The following is a 17,886-nucleotide window of genomic DNA, read 5'->3' as shown; positions in this document are numbered from 1 at the left end:
GCTTTTAGGATACACCCTTAAAGGCTCCAACGCCCCAAAGGGGTCTCAAAGGATGCCATCTGGGTCCTGCTTCAATAGTGGAAAGGAAGGTCATTGAGCTAAAGCCTGCCAGGCTTACATGCCTCTGCTGTGAGGAAACAGGGACACTGGAAGGTGGGCTTCCCCCTTGCTCCTCTAAGGGAGGGTTCAGTCTCTTCCAGCCCTGCTCCAGCCACCTATGACCTAACCTTGCCCAGAAAGCTGGGCTTTGCCACTGAAGGCTGAAGGTGCCCAGGGCCATCAGCCCCATCTATGACACTGTGGGCGAGCCTAGGGTATTTCTTCCAAGAAGCAGGTAAATTGATCTCATTTGCACAAGGGTCACTTAACTATGTTTTGCCTGAATAGTCAGGTTTTTTATTCTTCCCTCAAAGATCTCTGTTGTGGGTGCTGATAGTTCTATTTTCTGCTGCTTTGCTTAGTATATAGTGTTTCCTTTATCCCTCCTACCTCAATGCCCCACTCATATTTCAGGCTGGGACCTACTCCTAATGTAGAGCTCTCTTTCCTCCTTTTGCCAACTTGCATTATGAATTTACCTCTGCCACCCAGCTTAGTGTATCCCAACGTTCTCTTTACCAAGCCACAGTCGCAGAGCTCCAGGGAAAAGCACCCTGGTCTCAACTCTCCAGGCAGAGGAGAACAGAAGCTCCATCTCCACACATGCTACAAATGGCTTTTCCAGTCTACCTGAATCATTACCAGCTAGAAGCAGCTGTCATTGGGACTTGGGACATGAGCTGCAAAGTATAGAATGGTGACCACAATTCCAGCGCCATGCGGACTTTTCCTGTGTGGACTTTTCCTGGACTCCTGCTCCTTGTGACAGCTCCTAACAGACTGAACTGTGGTTGGGTTGCATTTCTCAGGGATTTGGCATGGTGATGGGGCCAACTTGGACTTGGTGAACATGTTAAGGACACTACTCTTTTATGGATTCTTGCTGTATTGGCCAAGAGTTTGCTTAAAGGCTTTTAATCACTGTAAAAAAAATAGAAGACTGGATAAAGAAGATGGGGCACATATACACCATGGTATACTATTCAGCTAGATGAAATGATGACATCGGATCACTTACAGCAGAATGGTGGAATCTTGATAACATTATGCGGAGTGAAATAAGTGAATCAGAAAAAAACAAGAACTGCAGGATTCCATACATTGATGGGACATAAAAGCGAGACTAAGAGACATGGACAGGAGTGTGGTGGTTATGGGGGGTGGGGGGAGGGAAGGAGGGAGAGGGGGAAGGGGAGGGGGAGGGGTACAAAAAAAACTGGATAGAGGGTGACGGAGGACGATCTCTCTTTTGGTGATGGGTATGCAGCAGAACTGAATGACAAGATAATCTGGAAATGTTTTCTTTGAATATATGTACGCTGATTTATTGATGTCACCCCATTAAAATAAAAATTTATTTATAAAAAAAAGAAACAAGGTAAAGATAAAATAAACCATATTCCTACTATCCTAGTCTATAAGCTTCCCCAATAGACACACCCTGAAAAAAAAAAGGGGGGGGGCTTGAAAATGTACCTACCTGCTTTAGCCAAGGATGGATAAATAGTGACCTGGCCAGTGACAGCTTCAATTCCAGGGTTAACATATCTCAAAATAACACGAAACAAAGAGAGACTTGACTTCCCCACATTCAGCATAATCCTTACTTCATTCTGAAAAACACCAAAAGCCATAACGTATAGAAAAGACAATTGGTTAAAGGAAAGCTAGCAAAACCATGATTTTATTCAAGTTTCATGCTACTGGGCTTGTAGTGTACACACACACACACAAATACACACACATTCGCATCCACTCAACAAGCACCAAGTAACTCACTCTGTGAAAGATGGAAGCAGGTAGGCCTAAGAGTAAATTAACATCACTTACAATTAAAGTTACAGTGAAAACGCACTCCCTCAGCCAATGAGATCCTCTTTTGACCTGTTAAAGCAGGCGGACAGGAGCAGAGTATAGATGGACTAGTTAGGAAAAGCCACAGCGACAGAGGCGACCACCACTGGCTGGGAGAAATAAGAAGGTGGAAAAGAAAGAAAGGAGAGTGTATTATTTAACACCGTCCCACACACACACAGAAACCACTCCACGGCCCACTTCACATACAAAACATTTTAGATAGTCACAGAAATGGATGTTGGCTAAAGAAAGGTTATAGATCCCAAACACATTAGTGATGAAATCCGAATACGCTTACTAAGTCACAAGAAACTTATCTCAATCTCTATCCAAGAAAAATAGGGACTTTTCACACTGTGTTTGTGGGGCAGTTCTAGGGTCCACCAACCCCTGATGCTTACACAATGGTCTGTGAGTGCTGCTGAGACCATGATGTTAAAGGAAAGAATAGACTGTTTTAAGTCTGAACCACAGACTACTACATGTTCAAATCCAGCTGTGGACCAAGGAAAGTTGGTGAAACTTGGAGATTTCCAAATCAGTGCTTCTCTTGGTTTCTCCACCAGGTTCTTTGGTTAAAATGAAGGGGATGTTTTTTGAACGAGGTATCTGTGATGTAAGTGACTGATTGGGTCGAACCCCTGGTTCTGGGAGCAGGATCTGCAGCCGACCCACACTGAGGAAACTATAGCCATATCAATTTGACTAACTTCATCTTTAAATACTAGTTCCAAGTTGGAAAATAAAAATGCAAAATGTATTAGGAGCAGAGTAAAAAGTTAGTGGTGATTTGGGGGAACACCACTGAGGTCCTCTGACTAAAAGTACTTCCAGAGAAGTCATCATTAGCAAGTCATTCTTAGTGTTAACCAGCTATTCTTTCAAAGTCTAAACACCTGTGGGAAGGGGTACACATTGGGCACTCGGTCATTCACTTCCTGTTATGACTCAGTGGAATCCACTGCTTTTTTTCTCTCTGAATAATGAAGTAAGATCAGGAAACTAAAGAAATTGAATTGCTGGATCTGGGAAGGAGAGCAAAGTGAGGGATCTTAAGATCCTTGGAATTGTTAGGGAAAGAAAGCAGCCTCGGTGGGGAGTTCTGGCCAGGCAGGAGCAGTGTTAGCATCAGTGGAGGGGATGGTCCCAGCTTCTCTAAGGGCTAATGAGAAAAACAACCAGTTCTAGATCTGCTAAGGACAGATGTTGGGTAGCTATGATCATCAGTTTGCTTCTTGTATTTTGAATTTCTCCACGGAGAAACATAGCTTGAAGACACCAACCTCAAGGAGAAATTCTGAGAACAAAAACACTCAGTAACTCTACAGAAATCTTTCATTACACATATTAATGCTAAAGTGTAAATACCTTCGTTATTCCAACACAAAGTCAAGAGAGACAGCTATCGTAGAAAACAATGAAGGAAGGGAGAAATATAGGAAAAAAAATTAAATGGCACAGACTAAAACTCCTCATTTATCTTAATTTCTATTTATACACTAATTCAGGGTTTTAAAAAGTAAAACAAAATCATTGGTCAATAATTAGCAACACAAGCTTTACGGGAATTGTTTGCCAACTTATTTTTATTTTTCCACAAAGGGTTTAAAGAAAAAAAAAAGTCTCATGTTAAAATATAGCCTAATCTTGTCTGGGAAATTTCTAATAAAAATTTTTTTTCGATAAGCACCCCATTTTTCTTTAATTCCCTCATTTTCTGATTTGGTAACCAAATTAAAGGACAAGAAACTATGAAATTGATATGTATGTTTATCAGTTAAAAAATAACCCTACCCCGAGCCACATTTCTTCTTTATATTTTTTCCCAGGAGAAAGATAATCCTGGAATCGGCTTTGGGGATAGTTCACCTTGTGGTGGGGACTCGCTGAGAGCACTGTGGTTAAGGATATAGGCTACTCTGCCATGGACCTGTTTCCTGCTGGCTACACACCTGTAGAGAGGTCATCTGAGCATATCCTCTCCAGCTAAACTCAGGAAACTCCAGGGGATCGTACCCAAATCGAAGTTCTCTTCCATTAGGTGTAGTACCATCTTCAATCTCATACTTCATGTGATGCAAATCCGGGAAATAGTAGTTGTTTTCAGGTCTTTTATAAACATAAAGTAAACATGGATAGAGCAAGTTGGGTTCACTGATAATCTGAATATCCTTTAATCCCAATAGTTACTACCCAAGAAACTCCCATCAAATTGACAGAGTACATTACCTAAAGACAAATGAGAGAGGCACACAGCTTTCTCCCTCAATTATTGTTTTCACTCCTATAAACACACCCACCTACTCATTCCAAGGAGTAAAATGAGAAAATCATTTAGCACAATACACAGTGCTAGCATCCTTTAAAATGTTCTCAATGGTCGCCAAAAATTTAGCAAAGTCAAATTAGGTTATTTACTCTAAATTCATTCATTCATTCACTTATATACTCATATTCACTCCTTACACAAATATGAAAATCTATGTGTTGCTAAGCCTTACTGATACAATTGTGAACATGACATAAAATATTTTATATGCTGTTTAAAAATTAGATACATTGATATTTTTATATATTTTGATAATCCAAATGACTTTTCTATGCCTTGTTTTCTCTTATGTGCCTATTAATGGACTCCTTTCAAGAGTCCAATAATGCCAATCACAGAGAAGGATCAAAATTATCCCAACACTTGTGCAATGTTTTAAATTCAATCTACTTGAAGTTCTTCAAAGTGGCCCATTTTGACTATCCAGGAACAAACTAATAGCAGTTAGAGGATTAAAAACTCATGAAGATTATTTAGAAATAGGAAATAAAATGGCATGTTCCTATATTGAAAGTAAGATTAGAAACACAATTTTTAGGTGGTAATTTACAAAGATCCTTAAAAATGTTCACACCCTTTGACTCAGTAATTCTTCCAAGGATATATCCTAAAGAATGATTTTATATATAGTCAAAGAATTAACATAAAATAATATTTATAATAGTGAAAACCTGGAAACAACATAAATGTTGTTTTGTACAAAAAGTGTATAATGATGAAATAAAGAAATTATGAAATATTATATACTCATTAATGTTTTTGAAGACTAATGGTAATGGAAAATGTTCCTCATAGCATATGAAGAAACTGATGCAAATTATATGAAAACTATAATACTAATTTAAGTAATAGAAAAAGTCTATAAAATATACAAAAATATTAAAAGGAGTTATCTCTGGGTTTTACTTACTTTTAGGCACTTGCAAAACTTTTACAATGAGCATATAGGGCAGGGAAAATGTAGGTTAACAGTTGTGAGTACACTAAACAGTTTATTCTTGTACTATTATTATTATTGTATTATTTTCCATACAAACAACTATAAACTTACTTTTGCCCCACCCTGTATATTACATTTATTATCACAGAGATATTTAGGGGAAAAAAGAATGTGAGTGCTTCCTAAACTTGTAAGAAAACCCAAAAATGCTCGGGTAATATGAACATAGGGGACACATTCAGGACAAAAGGAAACAAGATTTGCCACCCTAGAGAAACGGTGCTATGGGATCTGTGTTGCTGGTTTGTCATCCTTTTATTTCAGATATCATTTACCACCGAATCAAAGAGCATGTTCTAAATCCTATGTTGTATATATTGGTTGTAATGTAAAAAGTCAATATATTTGCTTCAAGGTGGGTAATTTCATTCCTGTTCACTTGCATTATTTTTCTTTTTTTTTTCTTTTCTTTTTTTTTTTTTTTGTATTTTTCTGAAGTTGGAAACAGGGAAGCAGTCAGACAGACTCCCGCATGCACCCCACCGGGATCCACCCGGCATGCCCACCAGGGGGCGATCCTCTGCCTATCTGGGGCATCACTCTGCCGCAATCAGAGCCATTCTAGCGCCTGAGGCAGAGGCCACAGAGCCATCCTCAGCGCCTGGGCCAACTCTGCTCCAACGGAGTCTTGGCTGCGAGAGGGGAAGAGAGACAGAGAGGAAGGAGAGGAGGAGGGGTGGAGAAGCAGATGGGCGCTTCTCCTGTGTTCCCTGGCCGGGATTCAAACCCGGGACTCCTGCACGCCAGGCCGGTGCTCTGCCACTGAGCTAACCGGCCAGGGCTCACTTGCATTATTTTAATCTGAAAATTAGCCTATTATCTACATAGCAGGAAGGAGAAAAAACCAAGCTGGCTCAGCAGGAGCAAAGCTCTCTTTATCAGCACAAGGGTGGAAAGAGGTAAAGCATGGGCGGAAAATGTTTCTCAACCTGTTTACAAAGTTCCTCTAGTCCATCGCCAGCCTGGCTAGTCTGCAGGGAAACAAACCTACATATATTATGTACCCTCCTGACATACCTTCTATTATGCTGTCCAGCAAGTGACTGCCACTTAGAACAGTACCGTGTAGGGAATATAATCAATAATACTGTAACAACTATGTACGGGGGCAGGTGGGTACTAGAAATATTGGGGCAACTCTTTGTAAAGTATATGATAGTCTAACCACTATGCTGAACACCTGACACTAATACAAAATAATATTGAAAGTAAAGTGTAATTGAAAAAAAGAGAAAAGAAAGAAAGAAATGCCTGAAGAGAGCACAGCTGGGCTGCTCTGACTTTCAGTACTCACGTGCCGGAGGCACAGAGGAAGAGGAGAGAGGCGCCACGCTAGATGCGGACAATGTACCATAACTGCACAGCGCTATTATCTGTTTCAGTGAGTGTGTTGTCGTGATTGCTGATAATGCAAAAATAGTGAAGGTGCTTGAGATTTAGACGTTGTTGCATTTCACAGCATCTCCAGTGTATGATTAAAAGTCAGGATATGAAAAAGTAGTTTTTTCTTTCCTCTACTGAGGAAAATTATGGAAGGATCATGGTTTCAAAAATATCCATAAATTGCTCAATATGACAGGACAAAGAGACAGTAGGTACCACACTTACTATAGTCCCTGTGGGATCTCAGTCTCCACTTCACTCCCCTGCTCCTATGTTTCATTTGCTCCAACTTGCTTCTGTGTGAAATGAGGGACTTTGCCCACTTCTGAGGTCTACCCTGCCATGTGTACCCCCCCCCCAGCCTCTCCAGGCCCTCACTCATGAGCCCAAGGGAGCAGCAGGACCTGGATCTCTGTGGTCCAGGAGCCCACCTGTGGGCCGGGTTCCTCCCCGATTTGACTTCTACATGGAGGTTCCGACCTGGGAACCCACCTCGTGCATCCAGCTCTAGTCTGGCCCACCTGACTTTTTATACCTGTGGGAACTTTCCAGTGAGGCTGCTCCATGATCTGCAAAGTGGAAAGCTCTTATGGGGAACTTTTCCTCCTATTTTAATTGGATTCACTGACAAGTGCCCAGATTTCAAATGACAGCACCGCTTCCCCTGCCCTCTGTCCGTAGAACTGCTGCTCTCTCCACCAGGTCTGGCAGCACCGACGGGACTCAGAGAGTTTCCCACAACATCAACGTGGGAGAACCTCCCAAAGACTCACCGCTCGCAGGCCTTCCCCACAATGTGTTCATGGCACTGGCACACTCCGGAGGGCCTGATGCACATGGGGGAGACGGCCCCCCCGATGTCACACTGACACCCTGAAAGGCAGGAAATAGCGGCGGTTACCCATCACACATCTGCATGAGGGATGCTTTCCCTGTCTCTGGGAGAAGGGGGAATTGGTAAGCCCAGGTTATAGTGCTGCCTTCTTCCCCAGCAGGTGTTTGAAATCTGCATGAACTTCCTAAACTGAGATGGCATGACCCCCAAAAGTCCACTAGCAAGTTGGAGGTGACTTGTGGGCCAGCTGCAACATGATTGTCCAAGGTAAGGAGACAGTAAACCAGGAACCAAAAGTGGTTTAGCAACACAGTGTTATTGTAAACAATGTGTCATAACAAAAGACTGTGTGATAGATACAATAGCTCTATAGGACAACCGCTCCCACTTTTATTGTCTAAAACAATATAACCTCCAAAAATCTGGTGCAAGCCTTTTTGATGATACAAAATAGATCTTTAAAATGACTAAGACTTGGCCTGACCAGGCGGTGGTGCAGTGGATAAAGCATCGGACTGGGATGCAGAGGACCCAGGTTCGAGACCCCGAGGTCACCAGCTTGAGCACGGGCTCATCTGGTTTGAGCAGAGCTCCCCAGCTTGGACCCAAGGTTGCTGGCTTGAGCAAGGGGTTACTCGGTCTGCTGAAGGCCCGTGGTCAAGGCACATATGAGAAAGCAATCAATGAACAACTAAAGTGTTGCAGCGAAAAACTGATGATTGATGCTTCTCATCTCTCTCTGTTCCTGTCTGTCTGTTCCTATCTATCCCTCTCTCTGACTCTCTCTCTGTCTCTGTAAAAAAATAAAAATAAAATGAATAAGACTTGCCCTGGCCAGTGGCTCAGTGGATAAAGCATCAGGCTGCATATGGATGTCCCGGGTTCAGTTACAGTTAAGGTCAGGGCACACAGAAGTGACCATCTGCTTCTCCCCCCCCCCCTTTTTCTTTTTCTCTTTTCCTCCTGCAACCAGTGGCTCAATTGGTTTGAGCATCAGCCCTGGGCACTGAGGATAGCTCTGTTGGAGCACATCTGCCTCAGGTACTATAGAAACTTGGTACCAAACATCGGCCCATGATGGGGTTGCTAGGCAGATCCCAGTCAGGGCGCATGCTGGGGGTCTGCCTCACAATCTCCCCTCTTCTCACCTAAATAAATAAATAAATAGAACAACTAAGACTTGATGATATTTACAATGACTCTCCCATCCCAATGTTGTTTTTTATAATTAAACCCGCAGCATGCTGGAGGAAGAGAAGCAGAAGCAACCCCATAATTATTATAAATATTACTAGTTTCCATTGAAAGTTTGGCCAAATTCTCTGGACAGAATTTCTGAGTCCTGTCCCATCAGAAAGTCTGCATGGAGACACTGAGTCGGAACAGAGGTTAACCTGGGCAGTCTCTGCCCATCAATACTTCTGCTTCACTCAGAACCCGCTGATGTATTTACCTTGACACCCGAAGTAATCACTCTTTTCCAAAGCAAAATATCCATCTTCACATGTGTCACAGGAATCACCAACGACATGGGACTTGCAATGACAGTTACCATCTCGCTGCAGAACAATGAGCCAGAGGACAAAATAGGATTAACATCACAGAATTCACTAAGCTTCACGATTTGAAACCAGCTCATCGTGTAATATGAAGCAGTGTAGTCATGATCTAAAACCATCCAAAAAGATTACCCCACACAGTACAATTACAGAGGTACTAATAAAATCCCCTCCCACAGAAACTCCACAATCAATTGTTACTGGTAGCATATGAAGTTTAAGCTCACATTACCTGCCCACACTCTCCAATTCCGCTCACTGTTCCCGCCACGTGGCACTGGCATTCTGTGAAGATAAGAGAATGTCCTTGGATCAAGGTTACAGAAAGGACAGTTCTCCAGCTCTGGGTACATGCCACATCAGCAATGTGACATAAGCAGTCACTTCCTAGCATGTTTCAGCAGAAGTCCAACTTGTACTGTGGAAGCCTAGCATTGGATTGCTTTCTGGAATCGGCCGGACAGCCAGATCAACACCATCTATCTACACGGGATAATGGCTAGGTTATGACCACTCGAAGACAAAAGCTGCAACATCATGGGATTTTTAAACGATTCTAATGCCAAGATCATTACTGATATGCTTACATGAAAATATACTCTGTTGAGGATATTCACTTAGCTGCCTTTAAGCTTGATGTTTTTTAAGCTCTACCCTGGCTTCAATTTAAGCATAAAAATGAAAATAAAATTAAACAGGAAAGACTGGATTATAAAAACAAGGCAGTGAATACCATTTATCAAGTTAGCTGCCTACCCAAACGACACAATACATATGGAAACAGGATACAAATCCCTTGCTGAGATTTTGGAAATGACAGAAGTTCCGCCAAAAGGGAGTAGGGGGGACCAAAACATTGAAACAAAATTTCAGACAAACTGAACTAATTAAATAAATAGCTCTCTGGTGGGTTTAGTCACTGAGGTAGAGAAAATTACAAGGAAGCTACAATATAGTAAATAATTACGTATGAGAAACTTTACCTGAACATCCATAAGGGTTTTCTTTGGCCAGATTCCAATATAATGGTTTACAGACACTGCAGGTAGGACTTTCGACATGAGGCTTGCACTGGCAATAACCCTTTAAAAGGAAATCAAACTGAGATTTGAGATCTCGGAATTAAGACCTGTTTTCAAACATGTGTTCTGAACAAAGCCTGTCGAAATATATTTGATCATGCAAAGTATGCTAAGGATATTCAAGGGGAATAAAAGTACTGGGTTGATTTCGACAGTCTGCTTAATTTCTTCTGTTGAATTACTCACATAATTGTAATACACATAATCCGTATTTCTGGTTAAAACAAAATTGGAAAATACGGAAATATGGAAAGACCATTGTGATTTATAACATTGTCATTGTTGATTCTGTTACAGCCTGGACTGTACGGAAAAAATATCTGAACACTTAACACGTGAGAATCAGTAGAAACTTGTGTCCATCTGAAAGTTTCACAGTGCGCAAGAGTCAGCCTTGCTTAAGCATCATTAAGATTCCTAGTAAGGAAACAGAGCCTTGCTCTGTCCCTTCCAGGCCTGGAGGTCCAACATGTCCCGGCCCTGAGGCTAAGAAGACAGGTAATTTATAAAGCACTTAGAAAACTAATCAGAATATCATAGTATTAAATTACTTTGTACACAGACAGCTTAACTTAATGCAAAATTAGCCTTTGATATTCTTACTTTTAATTATGTATGTCAGGCTTATGTGCAGGGCAGTGCCGTGAGAGGAACCAACAACAGTTAAAATCCAGGACTCTAGAAATCAAACTTTACATAAACCTTATTCTTTTGTTTTTTGGGAAAAAAATCCCACAAAATCACATATGCATTTTGAAAATAAGCAATGATCTCTTTAAGTAATTTGGCCTCAGGACTTATTTTAATGTAGTTTAATTTTAGGAAGCTCCCAAATGTGTTAGTCTTTTAAAAGTATAAAATAATAGTTAGAACTGCAACCCTTTTATCTGTCCTCCGCTTACCAAACTGGAGTCGAGGGTGCCAGCTAGGTCACAGGAACTGGTGTAGCCTGTGTGTAATTCAGAAAGGTGTTACACATCTGGAGTTTTAATGCTCATTTGTCTCTTCGTTTTGATGTTTCGAGTTTTAAAAAAGTTTCCTTGTTTTTAAAAATAGTGCATCTACAGTTCTATATAAATATATATAAATATATGCATATATATATTTTAGCAAGTGAGAGAGAAACAGACAAGGACAGACAGATAGGAAGGGAGAGAGATGAGAAGCATCAACTTGTACTTGTGGCTCTTTAGTTGTTTATTGATTGCTTTATCATATGTGCCTTGATGGGGTGGGGCATGATTCCAGCTGAGCCAGTGACCCTTGCTCAAGCCAGAGACTTTGTGGCTCAAGCCAGTGACCTTGGGCTTCAAGCCAGTGACCTTTGGGCTCAAGCTGGTGAGCCCACACTCAAGCCAATGAGCCTGCACTCAAGGCAGTGACCCTGAACTAAAGCTTGTAAGCCTGTGCTCAAGCCAAAGACCTCAGGGTTTTGAAACTTGGGTCCTCAGCATCCCAGGTCGATGCTCTGTCCACTGTATCACCACCTGGTCAGACTACATTTATATTTTTTGATACATGGGCTTCAAGGATATTGCATGTAATTCAGAAAAAGGCACCCCAAATAATCTTTTTAGTCTTAATTCCCAAATCACCCCTCCACTTTCCACTGGATAATACTAGTTCCTATCCACTACTAAAAGTTCTCTTTTTTAAATTTTATTTTTCAATTACAGTTTACATTCAGTATTATTCTGTTTTAGTTTTACGTGTACAGTATAGTGGTTAAACAATCATATACTTTACAAAGTGTTCCCCCACCAATATTTCCAGTACCCACTAGGCCCATACATAGTTTCTGCAATGTTACTGACTATATACCCTAAGCTACTTTACATCTTATGATATTTTTTGTAACTTCAAACTTGTATTTCTTAATCCCTTTGCTTTTTTCACCTAGTCCCCCAACACCCCTCCCTTCTGGCCACCATCAGTTTGTTCTCTGTTTCTATGAGTATGTTTCTGTTTTGTTCATTTAGTTTGTTTTTTAGATTGCACATATAAGTGAAATCACATGGTATTTGTCTTTCTCTGACTTATCACTTATCATAATACCCTCTAGGGCTACCCATGACATGGTAAATGGTAAGATTTCATTTTCTTTATGGCTGAGTAATATTCCATTGTACATATGTACCACAACTTCTTTATCTACTTGTTAATTGATGAGCACTTGGGTTGCTTCCATATCTTGGCTATTGTAAATAATACGGCAATGAGTATAGAGCACAAAAGGCCCTAAATAGTCAATAGTTCTTAATAGAGAAGAACACTGGAAATGCAGAGGTGGCTGGTTTGATTCCCAGTCAGGGCACATATGGGAATAGCTCGATGTTCCTGTTTCTTTGTCTCTCTCTCCCTTCCTCTCTCTCTCTCTCTGTCAAACAAACAAAAACAAAGATGAAGGTGTCATGCTACATGATATCAAACTATACTACAATGCCATAATAATCAAAACAACATGGTAATGGCAAAAAAATAACAAAAGACACATAGATCAACAAAACAGAATAAAGAGCAGTAGTGTAGTGGGGGGGAGGGTCTATCATGCCCCGGGCGCCACTCGCAGACGGGCGCCAAATGGTCTCCAAGACAGACAAGAAAAGCATGGTAGAAGGGGAGGGGGGCACCAATAAAATGTCATGCCCCGGGCGCCAGTTATGTTCCCTACGCCACTGATCAAGAGCTCAGAAATAAACACACACCTCTATGGCCAATGGGGTAAAGATAGTCTATTCAATAAATGGTGTTGAGAAAATTGGACAGATAAATGTAAATGTAAAAATAAAATATAACTAGACCACCTTCTTATACCACATACAAGAATAAACTCAAAATGAACTAAACACTTAAATGTAAGCCTGGAAACCATAATACTCCTAGAAGAAAACTTAGGCAGTACAATCTCTGACATGCCTCTTAGTAATTTATATTGCTAAGAGATTTTCATATATCTCCTTGGGCAAGGGAAACAAAAGAAAAAATAAATAATTGGGACTACATCAAACTAAAAAGTTTTTGCACAGCAAAGGAAACCATCAACAAAATGAAAAGACAACTTACTGAATGGGAATGGAAGAAAATATTTGCCAAGAATACATCCAATAAGGGTAAATATCCATAATTTATAAAAGCTCATATCTAACTGATGATGCAGGAAGAGACTGGGGGGAAAGAGGCACTAGAATTTTGAACATCTTTAGGATTGTCCAGAAGAGGGCAATATTGTATCAAGAGAGTTTTTTTAACCAGCTGATTTAAAAGTTCCAAGATTTATAAATACATTTTTTAGTTAACCAAGACCTAATTCTCTAAATCTCACAATCTCCTTGTTTCTCTCCTGTACTATCATTATTTCTAAAATTTGCTTTGCTGCTTTAGTCAATATAGTATCACAAGCCCAATATAACAATCTCTTCAATAAATTAGTGTCTTAGTATCACTATTATATGGCACGAGAAAGGAAGAGAGGTTGGCCAAGCCTGTGCTGAGCCTGGTTTACCCAATAATTTAAGTAAATCCATAGTATGATTTTTTTTTTTTTTTTTTTGCAAGTTGTTCCTTAGGTTTTGCTGCCTTTACTGTCTCCTCTTGGTCTGTTTCAGCTTCTTCCTTAATGATATTCATCTCTCTCTCTCTCTCTCTCCCTCTCTCTCTCTCTCTCTCTCTCTCTCCTTTTCTTTTCTCTTTCGATGTTCCCTCACTTTCCTCTGTAGCAGTCAACACTATCTTCCTGCTCAGTGGTTTTCCAGCTTTCGCTCCTTCCCAAGCTGACCAACATTGCCCTCTAGTGCTGAAGAAATTGCCGTAGCTGCCCCCCAGCGCACTGCCTGATCCCACAACACCCCTCACAGCACTCCCTTCCACTCTAGACCCTGTGGAGGCTAGCAGACCTGGCCCCAGACAGCCTTACCCTCTGGGGACCTTCAGGCCTTCTCAGAGGCAAGCAGCACCCTCTGACCGCTGGCTACAATTTCCATGCTTTGACTTCAGATGACTGTGAATGCAAGGCTCCAAGCGCTACCAGGAGCTGGAAGGGGTCTGAGAAAACCTGATGCAAAGTCTGATTCAGCCTTTCACAAATACCGCTCTTCAACAGAGAGAGGGTCCTCTGAAAGCCACAGTCGGGAGCTCCTTGCCACCGGAGGCTACGCTCACCCGGAGCATAGCGAGATTCCATGGGAATCCTATGTCCATGGCCTTGGCCACAGAGCATGCAGACTCTCAATCTCTCATATCAATCGAGGGATCAGTACTGACAACTCATGACAATGTTTCCTCCTTCGCTCACTCTTTCCAAACTAAATAAAGTCCCTTTCACCCCCAGACTACTGTTCCTCACACCTGCGCTATGTGTGATGACACTGTCCCGCAGGAGACCTATGGTGAGTAAGGAGAGAGGGGCAGAAACCAGCAAAGGCCCGGCTCAGCCTGCCCACAAGGCCCTGTTAGAGCACTCCTCGGGGGACTACAAAGCAGCCAACGTCAGTACTGCAGCCCACACCCAGAGAGAAGCGAGGATGCCCTCGGAAAGGGGCAGGGGGACCCTGGGCTGAGCTAAATGGGGTCACCGTTGCCACAGAAAATTTACATGAGAATTAAGAAACAAATGTATAATGCATAGAAATTTTGTTTTTAATTTAGGAATAAATCACTTTTTGATTCTTTAGAGAACGCATATCTGAAAATGGACCTGAATTTCAATGCACTGGAATTGTGGAGCAACTAGGCATATTAGGGTCAAACGTCTATGTGACCAGCGGTGGGTCCGCGAAGGTTTGCAGGCTGCTCTGTGAAACTGGGTGCACACACTTCAGAGAGAAACCCGCTCCCCAACATTCTGATGTCTTTCTTACCTTGGCAGTGGGGGAAGTCATAGGCTCCCGAGAGACACCTGTCACACTGCCGTCCTGTGATCCCCGGCTGGCATTTGCACTGTCCGGTCACTGGGCTGCAGGGAGTCTGGTCAGAGCCACGGGCTGAACACTGGCAGGCTGGGTGAAAAGACCTCAGTCAGACACAGAGTGGTGGGCAACAGAACCCGGATGAGACCTCAGTCAGGCACAGAGTGGTGGGCAACAGAACCCGGATGAGAACTCAGTCAGACACAGAGTGGTGGGCAATAGAACCCGGATGAGACCTCAGTCAGACACAGAGTGGTGGGCAACAGAACCCGGATGAGACCTCAGTCAGACACATAGTGGTGGGCAACAGAACCCGGATGAGACCTCAGTCAGACACAGAGTGGTGGGCAATAGAACCCGGATGAGACCTCAGTCAGACACAGAGTGGTGGGCAATAGAACCCGGATGAGAACTCAGTCAGGCACAGAGTGGTGGGCAACAGAACCCGGATGAGACCTCAGTCAGACACAGAGTGCTGGGCAACAGAACCTGGATGAGACCTCAGTCAGGCACAGAGTGGTGGGCAATAGAACCCGGATGAGAACTCAGTCAGACACAGAGTGGTGGGCAATAGAACCCGGATGAGACCTCAGTCAGACACAGAGTGGTGGGCAATAGAACCCGGATGAGAACTCAGTCAGGCACAGAGTGGTGGGCAATAGAACCCGGATGAGAACTCAGTCAGACACAGAGTGGTGGGCAATAGAACCCGGATGAGAACGAGGGTGGAAAGCTCCAGGTGCAAGTTCTAGATCCACCACTTATTAGACCTGGAACAATTTGACCAAATGCCCTAAGCCTCAGTTTCCTCTTCCTTAAGTGGGAACAATACTAGTATCCACTTGGTATGATTGTTGCCAGCATTAAATAAGACAATCCTTAAGAGAGCTGGGGACAATGCCTATCTGATGGCGAGCACTCAATAAATGCTCATGTTCACTGTTTTGTTTTTGCTGTTGTTAATCTCATATTTGGAAAGACTGGCTGGTTGTGGATGGGGGTTGGGAAATGCCTCTTGCATATAGTAACTGGTGCTCATTTCAGAAGGACAGAGGGAACAACTGATCGGGGTGTGTGACTTGTTGGGAGGGACACACTAATTCCACACTTCACCAGGGATCAAGTCTAAACCATTCCAGCCTCCATCTCCCTTTTTTTTTCCTGTGTCCACCTCTCTTCATACTTGATTTCTCAAGTTCAAGTGTGGTTAAATAATTACAGAAAAGGTTACACAGGCAGGGTTGGGAACGGATGGGACAAACACCCAGTTCCCACTCTCCCACCTCAAGTAGGGGAATTAAACATATGTGGATGGAGAGACTCTGGCCATTCTCCTCTCTGCTCCCTTCACTGGGTCAAGTTCCTGCCAGTCTGTGTAGCTAACCTCCCACAGGACTGCAGTTACTCAGGACGGCTCCCATCCGCACTGCAAGGACCCTGCCTGTGCGGAGAGGCAAGCAGTGGAGACGGCCCACTGCTCCTGAGCTGCAGCGCCTCCCACCTTGAGACCAAGATGGAGCTGGAGAGATCTTCTCGTTGAATTCCACGGTTACCTAATGAAGTTCGGAAGTTAAGACATCTCCAAGGTCAAGAGTTAGTCTGTAGCAAAGGGCTTCAGTGTCTGGGGCAGACACACCTGACTTTAAAAAGCACCAGCTCTGCCTCTTAGCTGTGCAATCATGGGCAAGTGGCTCAGCCTCTCTAAGTCTCAGTTTCCTTTTCTACAAACAGAAGCAGACGACACAGTGCCTATCCCACGAGATCATTAGAGAATCACCAGGGACAAGGCAGGAGAAAAGCACTGGGCACTGAGCACGATGCTTGGCATAAAGTAAGTGCTCAGGAAGTGGTCTCTCTCGTGAACGTTATTATTGTGATCAAGTGCCCAGTGCTTGGGGCGGGGGGTGTTTCTCCATATGTGATCCCATGCTGCATTATTGGGAATCAATGGATTAGTATTCCTGACTTCCAAATTTAGCTTCAGTGCATGCAGTAAAACACATACACACACACAGGTGCACGCACACACACACACACACCCTTGTTTGCAAGGTTTCAAAGATTACATATCTACCTAATTTGAGGTCTAGGGAAAGAAAAGATTAATGAGGTCAAGTGCCAATTCCAGTGAGGTATTTGCAAGTGTCTTCAGGATCAGTAAATCCCCACATCACAAGCCTGGGAGCACAGAGCTCCCACAGGGATGAGAGCACGCCATTTCCATTATCTCTAAGAGGACTTGGCCCAGGCCCATGTGTGGTGAGTTACGGCACTCTGATAGTGCTTCTTCATAAGAATTATGGTAATGATAATAATGTTAGCATTTGCCCAAGTTGTCACTGGAATCCTAAAATAAACTCTCCCCGAGCCAATTTTCTCATTTACGAATTACCCAGGACTTCAATGGGCTATGTAACCTATTCAGAGAGGTGCAATTAGGTATTGAAGGCCCAGAGAATTTGTCACATGCCACTCCATCCATCAGAATTTGACTAAGGTCCTACTGTGTACACTGGCCCCATGACTAGCTGTTGAGGTGGAGGTTAATATGAAAACACACATTCCCTGACCTCAGGGAGCTAAAAACCCAGAGGAGGGGCTAGAGAATGACTGACATAGTATGAAGCAACATCCCTCCTACCCCAGAAACTATAAAAGGGATGAGAAAACCTGCCTAATGCCACCAGCCAGCTCTTGGCAGACAACAGCACAAGGACTCAGATCTCTGGCTGCCATCTGGGTCAGTGTTCTCTGCTGGCTCCATGTTCTCCCAGGCCTGTCTGCAGAGGTCAAGTCCCTACCACGGGGCAGATTACTGAGGAAGTGTTCTGGGCTCCT

At 42.9% G+C, this 17,886-nt stretch overlaps 1 protein-coding gene across 2 annotated transcripts in view; it reads right to left on the bottom strand.

Moving 5' to 3' along the window:
- The window catches only part of LAMA3 (laminin subunit alpha 3), a 293,103-nt gene that overhangs the window by 135,618 nt on the left and 139,599 nt on the right, over positions 1–17,886 (bottom strand). For both annotated transcript variants that reach the window (XM_066352202.1, XM_066352204.1), the window contains exons 13-20: positions 15,001–15,138; positions 11,047–11,093; positions 10,046–10,145; positions 9,295–9,347; positions 8,957–9,062; positions 7,442–7,541; positions 3,909–4,065; positions 1,580–1,712 (exon numbers count right to left, since the gene is read on the bottom strand). In XM_066352202.1, coding sequence (XP_066208299.1) covers positions 1,580–1,712; positions 3,909–4,065; positions 7,442–7,541; positions 8,957–9,062; positions 9,295–9,347; positions 10,046–10,145; positions 11,047–11,093; positions 15,001–15,138 — 834 coding nt within the window. The remainder of the gene's footprint in view (positions 1–1,579; positions 1,713–3,908; positions 4,066–7,441; positions 7,542–8,956; positions 9,063–9,294; positions 9,348–10,045; positions 10,146–11,046; positions 11,094–15,000; positions 15,139–17,886) is intronic.

The sequence above is a fragment of the Saccopteryx leptura genome, chromosome 11 (genome assembly GCF_036850995.1).
Source record: "Saccopteryx leptura isolate mSacLep1 chromosome 11, mSacLep1_pri_phased_curated, whole genome shotgun sequence".
Lineage (NCBI taxonomy): Eukaryota > Metazoa > Chordata > Mammalia > Chiroptera > Emballonuridae > Saccopteryx > Saccopteryx leptura.
This window is presented reverse-complemented; position numbering and strand designations above follow the sequence as displayed.